The 10,412-nt window shown below is 42.7% G+C and overlaps 1 protein-coding gene across 1 annotated transcript; it reads left to right on the top strand.

Moving 5' to 3' along the window:
• The first annotated feature begins 470 nt into the window (after positions 1-470).
• THOC3 (THO complex 3) lies at positions 471-9,163 on the top strand. Its single transcript, XM_011946816.1, has 6 exons — positions 471-1,059; positions 1,765-1,921; positions 3,607-3,811; positions 7,274-7,435; positions 7,557-7,657; positions 8,569-9,163. The coding sequence occupies exons 1-6, from the start codon at positions 793-795 to the stop codon at positions 8,730-8,732; spliced, it is 1,056 nt and encodes a 351-aa protein (XP_011802206.1). The 5' UTR covers positions 471-792; the 3' UTR covers positions 8,733-9,163.
• Positions 9,164-10,412: the final 1,249 nt, after the last annotated feature.

Genomic DNA, 10,412 nt, shown 5'->3' with positions numbered 1-10,412 from the left:
AGTGACCAGATCTCAGCTCACTGCAAGCTCCGCCTCCCGGGTTCACGCCATTCTCCTGCCTCAGCCTCCCAAGTAGCTGGGACTACAGGCGCCCGCCACCTCGCCCGGCTAGTTTTTTGTATTTTTTAGTAGAGACGGGGTTTCACTCTGTTAGCCAGGATGGTCTCGATCTCCTGACCTCGTGATCCGCCCGTCTCGGCCTCCCAAAGTGCTGGGATTACAGGCTTGAGCCACCGCGCCCGGGCGCCATTACCTTTTAAAAACAAAAAATTCATTTTTATTAAAAAACAAACAAAAAACCCTTCCAGACCCCTTCTTAACACCTCTTCCCTCACTCCACACCCGCTAGCCCTTTTCACGGGACAAGCTCACCAGCTGGTCCTTCTCCAGTAAAAAGCCCAGGGCTTTCTCTTAAGGGAGGAGACTAGGAGTTAGGGAACAACTCCGGAAGAAAGGTGATGGGTGAACTGTTTAGAAGGTTAGTGTTGGTTCTTTTATTCGATTAAACAGGGATACACATATATCTACCAAGGAATAGGTAAGGGAGAAATAAGAACACTAAAAAACTCGGAATCGTTAAGTGTGAAGCATATTTGGAGTTAACTCCAAATATTACTAAGTAAGAAGAGGCGGGCACGCACTGCATACCGGGATTTGTAGTCCCTTCCGGGGCGGGGTACAGCGCGCCTGCGTAGAGGAGCCGTCGCTCTTCCTGGCGCATGCGTGCGGCAGCGGCGCCAGGACTGATTGCACCCTGGCGGCTGCTGGCGTGTTGTGAGCTGGGAGCTCGGCATGGCGGTGCCTACTGCAGCCATGGGGCCCTCGGCGTTGGGCCAGAGCGGCCCTGGCTCAATGGTCCCGTGGTGCTCAGTGAGCAGCGGCCCGTCGCGCTACGTGCTTGGGATGCAGGAGCTGTTCCGGGGCCACAGCAAGACGCGCGAGTTCCTGGCGCACAGCGCCAAGGTGCACTCGGTGGCCTGGAGTTGCGACGGCCGTCGCCTAGCCTCGGGGTCCTTCGACAAGACGGCCAGTGTCTTCTTGCTGGAGAAGGACCGGTTGGTGAGCTGCCGGGGCTCGGCCCAGGCTAGGGAGAGGGGTCGTGGTGAAGTGAGGTGTGGTAGTGGGAGAGCGAATGGGGGGCGAACTGGGCCGTGGGGTTGAAAGGAGAGCGGACTTGAGGGAGGGGGAAAGGGGGAGTATGGAGATGAGGGGGGAGTGTGGAGATGAGGAGGGAGTGGGGAGAAGGTGGAGTGTGGGGGTGACGGGGTCGTGAGGGGTGAGGAGAGGAAGATTGGGGCGTGTGGAGAGTGTGGAAGTAAGGAGGTTGGCGATGGCGGTTGAAGGTGAGGATAGGGTGGATGGGACGGGGCTGCAGTGGGAGCCTTACTCGTTTGGAGTCGATTCGTGTGCTGGTAAGGAGTGGCTAGGGGCTGTGGTGGTGGTGGTGAGGAGGGCCCCTTTGAAAGTGATAGGGCGTCCCGTGGGAATGAGCGACTGGGTTAGGAACGTTGGAGTAAGGGTGAAAAACCAGGAAGGAGGAGGAGGCCAGGGAGGGCACAAAAATAAGGGCATAGATGTGGAAGCTGAGAACAACAGTTCAGAAAGACTGCAGAGAAGAGAAGGGAGAAAGGACTTGGAAGAACTGGATTCTGAATTACCCAGATCTTTACTCGTCCCAGCATACCTTGGTTTGAATAAGGTTAGAAAGTTACATGGGAGGCAGCTACATCTGTGTGAAGTGACATCTGGATTCTGTTCTTTCAGGTCAAAGAAAACAATTATCGGGGACATGGGGATAGTGTGGACCAGCTTTGTTGGCATCCAAGTAATCCTGACCTATTCGTTACTGCATCTGGAGATAAAACCATTCGCATCTGGGATGTCAGGACTACAAAATGCATTGCCACTGTGAACACTAAAGGTGACTGACTATTCAGATAGAGAGGGTAATAGGAAGATAAGCTGTTTGAATTCATTCAACAACCATTTTCCGAATATCTTTTCTGTGTCTGGCACTCAGCTGTGTATGAGACATCCTGAGCTGAATAAGAGTTTCCAGGTCCAAGGAACTCCCCAGCGGGGAGGGGACATGTATATACAAATAACATAGCAAGATATGGTTCTTTTAATAATGGAGAGGTCTGCAAGATGGATACCCAGAATAGAAATGAAAACAGAAGTCTGCCTAGGGGAGCCAGGGAAGGCCTCACCAAATTTGAGCAAACTTTTAGGATAGCCATAGAAATTGAGTGGTCAAGGTGCAGTGGGTGGGGAATGGGGCATTTCCAGGAGGGAACAGCATGTGCAAAGGCATGGAGAATATGGAAAATTCTGATTAGTTAGAATGCTTGAAACTTGGATGGTCTTGGTGAACTGCGAGAAAGTGACCAGAAAGTTGTGCAGTACATTTATAGGCTCAGTTGTAAGTATTGAGGCTGGTACTGTATGGGACTCTTGAGTTTTCATTTATCATAAGATGTTCCATTAGGAAAGAAAGTTGGTAAATAACTGTGATACACCCAAAATTTTGAAATGCTTTCTGATACAATTTAAGATACAGTATAGATACTAAAATGTGAAAAAATTATGCATTTTAGAATGGAAAAAGTTGATGAGATTTTTAATTGATGTGTTCAGTGTGGGCCACTAGACTTTGTTGACAAGACTTACCTCTGGAGGCAGAATGGTGTAGTTTTTCCCCAGGTATACAGCTGCTGATCCATGAATGATTCAGGTGATGCCTGGGTGAACATTAAAAACCAGTTTTGCAGGTATTTTAATGTCTACTAGAAGAACTAGCTCATAGAATTTATTACTCAATTAAAGCTGAATTTATTTTTATTTTTATTTTTGAGACAGAGTCTTGCCCTGTTACCCAGGATGGAGTACAGTGACACAATATTGGCTGCCTGCAGCCTCCACCTCCTGGGCTCAAGCCATCCTCCTACCTCAACCTCCTGAGTAGCTGGGACTACAGGCACATGCCACCATGCCTGGCTAATTTTCTGTAGAGCTGGTTTTTGCCATTTTGCCCAGGCTGATCTTGAACTCCTGGACTCAAGTGATTTACACACTTGGCTTCCCAAAGTGCTGGGATTACAGGCTTGAGCCACTGTGCCCGGCTGCTAAATTTATTTAAGTAAAATTTTTTGGATCAATTTTAAGAAAAATCTTGAATAAAGAAAAATAGAGTGTTTAATGGATAGGACAAAAATTGTGATGTTGGCATGCAAGTGACTAGAGTTGAGAAATGCTGGTGTAAGAGAAAAGGGGGCTTTGGGGTCAAATCTGGGTTTAAACTCTTGGCTCTGTGACTTCATAGTTTTGACACTTTGGCTCATCTTCTTATCTCCTATTTCCTTCGTCTATAAAATGGGGTTAATAAAGTGTGTCTTAGAGGAGTATTGTGAAGACCAAATCAGGAAATGTGTAGATGAATGTGCTGGACTCATTGTTGAATTATAAATAGTAGCTCCCTCCCATTGTCTAGGACTTTAATGAGTAAGCCCTGAAGAAAGCTCTGGTCTTCTTTCTAGGATAGCACAATAAACTTGTGGAGGGTTATGAGCAAACAGATGATCTTACTGTTTATATCTGGGTTCCTAGGGGAGAACATTAATATCTGCTGGAGTCCTGATGGGCAGACCATTGCTGTAGGCAACAAAGATGATGTGGTGACCTTTATTGATGCCAAGACGCACCGTTCCAAAGCAGAAGAGCAGTTCAAGTTCGAGGTCAACGAAATCTCCTGGAACAATGACAACAACATGTTCTTCCTGACAAATGGCAATGGTTGTATCAACATCCTCAGGTGAGGGGGTCTAGTTTAGGGGACTGTCATATCTTTGTGCTGGGTGCTGTGTCAGATACGGAAATGAATTAGATGTGAGCCTATCCTGAAGGAGCTTAAAACACAAATAGAATCCTAACCTGTTTTAAGTACATTTGGGCTGTATATTTTATATACTTTATATTTTACTGAGTCCTTACAGAAATTCTAGGGGTTGATGGTTTGCTTCTCATTTGACAGATGAGGATCTGAGGGTGAGAGGTTACATCAGTAGTCAGCTAGTGTTTGCTAGAACTGGATGCACCTTGAATTATGACTAATTTATACCCTCTTTTTTTTGAGGCAGAGTTTTGCTCTTGTTGCCCAGGCTGGAGTACAATGGCGCGATCTCGGCTCACCGCAACCTCCACCTCCCGGATTCAAGCTATTCTCCTGCCATAGCCTCCCGAGTAGCTGGGATTAGAGGCATGCCCCACCACACCCAGCTAATTTTGTATTTTTTGTAGTTTAGGGTTTCTCCATGTTGGTCAGGCTGGTCTCCAACTCCCAACCTCAGGTGATCCACCCACCTCGGCTCCCAAAGTGCTGGGATTACAGGTGTGAACCACCGCGCCAAACTGGCTAATTCGTACTCTTAAAGTTTCAACTTAAATATCGCTTTCCCTTCAGGGAAGCTCTCCCGCTACCCCAGGGTTAGAGGTAGGTTAGAGGCTTACTTTATGTACTTTCTGTAGGAAGCACTTTCCTTCTGTGTTGTAATTGCATGGTTATTTGCCCATGTCTCCTGTTAGACTGTGAATTCCACGATGGTAGGGATGTTGTTTGCCTTGTTTAGTGTTGAATCCCTAATATCTAGTGCTGCACCTGCTCCACATAGTAGGATCTTGGTGAATATTTGTTCTCTAAATGAATGAAATTGTGGAGCTGAAATTCAGATCTGTTTAATTCTAGCCTTCCACTATCCCAGGTGATCAATGCGAGGCCAAGTGAGATATGTTCCATGGGGAGTTGAAGGAGGGAGCTTGTGAACTTTATCTTGAAAGATGAGCAGGATTTGAAGAATAAGCAAAAGGGAACCACATAAGTGACAAAGCAGGCATGAGTGAACATGACTTATTTGCAGAGTAGTTCGGTCAGGGTTGTTGGGGATGTGGTGGCAGATAAGGGAAATAAGAGAGGGCATGATAATGGGAAGATGAAGTCTAATTTGGGACCAGATTATAAAAGGCCTTTATTTTATGCCTAGTATCTTGGATTTTATTTTGTAGGCAATGGGGATTCTATAATTTTTTAAGAAAAACCTTTTTATTATAAAACACAGATACTGAAAACCACATAACACAAATGTGTACCTTAACGAACTCTTATAGGCTTAACTCTTATGCAGCCCTGCCCAAGTCGAGGAGTAGTTCTTTCCAGTCATCCTAAAAGTCCATCCAGGTGTTTTGTCCTAATTACAACTCCCTTCCACAAAAGCGAACACTATCCTGACTTTTATGGTGATTCTTCATAGTTTGTCTACCACATGTGCAGCCCCTAGATATCCTAGTTTTGCTCATTTAAAAAAAAAAATTGATATGTCTTTTGTGTCTCTTAAATTACTCAAAAGAAATTTCCTAAAACATAGCTGCTGAAAAACCAGACTGGTAACCTGTGGAGATTCTCCCATTTTGGCTTTTGCTGATTCCATATGCTGTTTATATGTTGGACTATTGCATAAAGAGATGCTGCTTCTCGTCTGCAATTTGGTTACCCAGTAGTGCAGTTCATCTAGGGAAGGCAGGATAAAATTTTGATTCTGTTTGTCAGATGATGATTTCGTTTCCTGCTGCCTCCAAAGATGACCAGTTAGGTTTTTGTTTTTTTTTTTTAAATCATTATGGGCTCATGTTTTTAAACATAGTTGATGTGTTTCCATCTCTTGTAATTGTTACACCTATTGAAGGTCAAATTATGCCATCTTTGGCCAATAAGAACGTCTTCAAGTTGGTTCTTGAGCCCTTTTTTGACATAATCCCAGTGGTCTTCTGTTTTTTGCTCTCTCGTTTGATAAGATGCTCCAAGTTCATCTTGTACGATCTTGCCCCAGACCTTTAATCAGAAAATTCTCTAAGAAGCCTAACATTCTGGCTGGGTGTGGTGGCTCACACCTGTAATCCCAGAACTTTGGCACTTTGGGAGGCCGAGGTGAGTGGATCACTTGAGGCCTGGCAATCATGGAGAAACCCTGTCTCTACTCAAAATACAAAAATTAGCTGGGCATGGTGACGCAGGTCTGTAATCCCAGCTGCTTGGAAGGCTGAGGCAGGAGAATTGCTTGAACCTGGGAGGTGGAGGTTGTAGTAAGCTTAGATTGTGCCACTGCACTCCAGCGTCCTGGGCGACTGAGTGAGATTCCACCTCAAAAAAAAAAAAAAAAAGAGGCCTTACATTACATTCTTTCACTGAGAAATGATACTGAAGTTAGGAATGTTCATTATCATTGGGTTGGCCTGGGAATTACGTGTATGTGTGTGTGTATATATATTTGAAGATAAAATACCTTGTGAATTCACATTGATAACTTCCAATTAAAATTGAGGACTCCAGGGATTTTATTAAACCTCTTCTATATTACAAATGTGTTTCTTCCCTTCCAAATTGAGTATTCTGGTTCTCAAGGGCACAAGGGATCATAGAATTAGAATATCTGATGGTTACTTATTACCTGTATCCCATGGTAAACATACAGATGTCTCAGAATAACAATATTACTGCCACTACCACCAATGTGATGACTTGAAACAAAAAAGTTTTTGCTTTTTGCATACACTCTTTACATTCTTCCCCCGTTAAAAAAAATAGTACTATATATTGTAGGAGTGTGCAGCTGTTACATATTATACTCTCCCTTTAAACCATGTATAGTTTTTGCAAGAAACTATATTCAGTGTTCAGCACCAGTCCTTACAAGTCTCTAGTCATTTTTTTAATTGAAGCTCATTCTCTAGTTAAGATTCCTCGGGAAGCGTTCATGGGAACATTATTCCTGGAGTTTTTATTACAACTTATTTACGTACTTATAAAGCTTATAGATTTTATAAAACGTTATTGTGCTTCTTGTTTGTATCGTTATATTTGAAATTCAGTTTTGCTGGATGTAAAAATCCTTGACTCATTTTCTTGCTTGTGTATCTTTCTTAAATATGGTACTCCATTTTCTTTTGGCATTAAGTGTTGCTGTCAGATTTTCTTTTTCTTTAAAGTCCACTAGTTTTGCTAGTCTGTGTCTCGATGTTGGTTGCTCTGGTTCTGTAGTCTCAGGTATGTGTTGTGCTTTTTAAATAATGTAGTTCAAAATCTCTCTTTATTTCAGGAATGTTATCTTGAATGACAGTTCTTGGTGGTGGTGCATTATCTTTGCTTTTCTTCTTCATTGTCTCCTATTATTTTAGCACCACAGTCCTCTTCTGCAGTTTGATCACTGTCTGTCTTGTTTCTCAGCTACCCAGAACTGAAGCCTGTGCAGTCCATCAACGCCCATCCTTCCAACTGCATCTGTATCAAGTTTGACCCGATGGGGAAGTACTTTGCCACAGGAAGTGCAGATGCTTTGGTTAGCCTCTGGGATGTGGATGAGTTAGTGTGTGTTCGGTGCTTTTCCAGGTAAGTGACTCTATCAGCACTTTCCTTGTTGAGTACATGAATTTTATTTTATCGTGAATGACATTGTTCCCTCCTCTTACTTGGTAATTCTCATGTCTCTTCTGTCCACTCTGTATCATAGGCTGGATTGGCCTGTAAGGACCCTCAGTTTCAGCCATGATGGGAAAATGCTGGCGTCAGCATCGGAAGACCATTTTATTGACATTGCTGAAGTGGAGACAGGTAACCTCATGAGAATCTACTGTCTTTCACCTTTGGCATTCAGGCTTCTCTTGTGATCTCATCTCTGCATGTGACTACTTCATCAGCATTATCATGAATGAATTTGTCTCCTTTAGACAAGTGTGGTTATGTTTTGACTCACTGCCGGATAGTGAGGAAGCAAAGAGTTAAGAAATAAACAGGCAGGTCTGAGAAAAGTGATTTAGAAAAATATTTTGATTTATTTAAACTTTAAACTACAGAGTAAGAGGAAGAAAAAAGCATCACTTGTGGTCCCACTATCTGAATACCACTTTTTAAAAAATGTTGCGGTATATTTCTCTTTATCTGTTGCCTGTATATGAACTTGAAAAAATATTTTTTTTAATTTAAGGAATTAGCAAGTTTTTGCTTTAAAAACAACAAGCTGGAAATAGAAAAATGAGAGGAGAGTATTCATTTTACAAAAGAATTTTCTCAGATTTGTTTTTTAATGTTGCTGTATTGTTTTCGGAAATCTGTGACACTCTTCGTAAAAAGATTAAAACTATATGGAAAACTTTGAAAAGGAAAGTAAAGAACTTGAAATTCCACTATGTAAAGAATGCCCCTGTTAGTCACGTTGTGGTGAACATTGTCTAGCATCCAGCCATGCAGATCCTTCATGTAATTGCATGTCCCTGTGACGCAGTGACACTTTTCCTGCTCAATGACCTGCTCTTGAGTTAACCCACCTGTGCTCAGAGCCTGCTCTGCCCCCTGCTGGCTTGTGGGCTCTCTGTGCCTGGGAGTTCTCTGTAAAATGAGGTAATAGTTGTGTCTATCTTGTGGGATTAGTAGGTGGATTAAACAAGTTAATACAGGTAAGTACTTAATGAATGTGTCCTTCGTTATGAACGTATTGATTGGTTTCTCTCTATTGTTTTCTATAGGGGACAAACTATGGGAGGTACAGTGTGAGTCTCCGACCTTCACAGTGGCGTGGCACCCCAAAAGGCCTCTGCTGGCATTTGCCTGTGATGACAAAGACGGCAAATATGACAGCAGCCGGGAAGCCGGAACTGTGAAGCTGTTTGGGCTTCCTAATGATTCTTGAGAGGAGATTATAGGGAGAGGAGGCCCTGGCAGAGGTCTTCCTTCATGTGGTTAGTTTGGTCTGTTCTCTTGGAGTTGGTGGGCACCCTAAATATTTGTAAATTGGTATAAATTGTAAACATCTATGGTCAGGCTGCCCATTCCAGTTCTTTTGCTTTTTCTGTGTATTAGCTCTTTCTATTCTTTGCCCCCAGCGTGAGTTAACTCGTGTGGACTCTGCAGTGTGGGTAGTGACCCCAGCATACTTTGTCCTCTGGACCTCCTGTCTTCTCTGCTTTTGGGTACTTGGTAGACTTTGTGACGTTTGATACAACTTGGACTATACTTAGTCTGGAGGGAGAGGAATGGAAGGATATGGAAATTTTTAAAAATAATTATATATATATAATTTTGAGAATTGAGCATTTAATAAACTGACTTTTTTTATTATGGCACTTCTAAGACTTTAAAAATTATTATGTCCTTATGTTGCAGTTTTGTATTTTTTTTTAATTTCAGAAAGAGAATTTAAATGTCATAATTCTATCATTTAATATCCCAACCAATAACCCTCTGAAATGTAGGGACAAAGCTAATTGAATGACTGAGCTAAAATTTTGACTCTGAGCTTCCTGGTGGCAAAGTAAAGAAGGGAGTAAGTCAGTTAGCTTTCTTATTGAAAAGAAAAACAGTGGTTCCTCATGGAAAGCAAAGTTTTATTAGTTCTTCCCTTTAAAAAAAAGGGGTTGTGTTGGGGAGGTTGTTACCTAAGAGCAGTAGTTTTTCATTATATTGTAATTTTTTTTGGTGTTAAAGCAAATACTGAGGCATATAGAAATACGTTGGTAGAAAATTTTGGAAAAAGGTAAGCAAAAAGAAAAATTACATTCCTAGCACCAAGAGGTAACTACTATTAGAATTTTGATGTATATCCTTCCAGAAGTTTTCTTGTGTCCATGTTTATGTATAAAAACATGTTTATCTTCATACACAAAGGGTAGACAAACCAAGTATGGCAAGATAAGTTAGGCAAGGGGCATAGCACCGTGTTGGGGAGTATTATAAACACTCAACAAGTCTTGACAGACATTTGTAGTTACTGGGCATTCTCTGCATGCCTGCTACCATAAAGAACACTTTTGTCAGCTGTTACTCAGTGTTTGCAGCAGCCTTCTGAGGTGGGTGTTATCACCATTTTACTACCTCAGGGAGTTTAAGTAACTCAGTGTTACTCATCAACTGACTGTATTCAGATCTAGGTTTGTTTGAAGGCCCACGTGCCTTTATTTGCAATGGGCTACTCTGTTTCTGCAAGTGTTGCCATTCCCACTTCACAGATGAGTAAACCATGGCCGTGAGAAGTCAGCTGTTGGGCCATGTCAGTGAGTGATGCGTTGAGAGCAGGTGCAGTCGTGTGCACAGTAGTGTTTGCAATAGCGTTTCTTACCTTCCCTGGTGAAGGGTCTTTTCAGTTGCAAACCAACTTGCCACCTCAGCGGCAGAAGCTGGGTGTTGTTCATGTCACTGTGAGTAAATTTTGATGCATTATTTCTTGTTTTTGCAACCATCTGTCATTCCTGTGGTCTCTGCCATGTTTATGTATTCCCTCTAGAACTGGAAGCAGATGTTGAGGGTTTGGGCTACATCTTAATATTTGATTGATTCCCTCTTCCATCCTTGTGGATTTTTTTCTCCTCTGAGT

Source organism: Colobus angolensis, unplaced genomic scaffold, assembly GCF_000951035.1.
Source record: "Colobus angolensis palliatus isolate OR3802 unplaced genomic scaffold, Cang.pa_1.0 Scaffold254, whole genome shotgun sequence".
Classification (NCBI taxonomy): Eukaryota; Metazoa; Chordata; class Mammalia; order Primates; family Cercopithecidae; genus Colobus; species Colobus angolensis.
Note: the sequence above shows the minus strand (reverse complement) of the source record. Positions and strands in the feature narration are given on the sequence as shown.

Coding starts and splice junctions, on each gene's coding strand:
- THOC3 (XM_011946816.1), top strand. CDS start 793: ATGGCGGTGCCTACTGCAGCCATGGGGCCCTCGGCGTTGGGCCAGAGC. Junction 3,812..7,273: donor GGTTGTATCAACATCCTCAG/GTGAGGGGGTCT, acceptor CTTGTTTCTCAG/CTACCCAGAACTGAAGCCTG. Junction 7,436..7,556: donor TGTGTTCGGTGCTTTTCCAG/GTAAGTGACTCT, acceptor TCTGTATCATAG/GCTGGATTGGCCTGTAAGGA.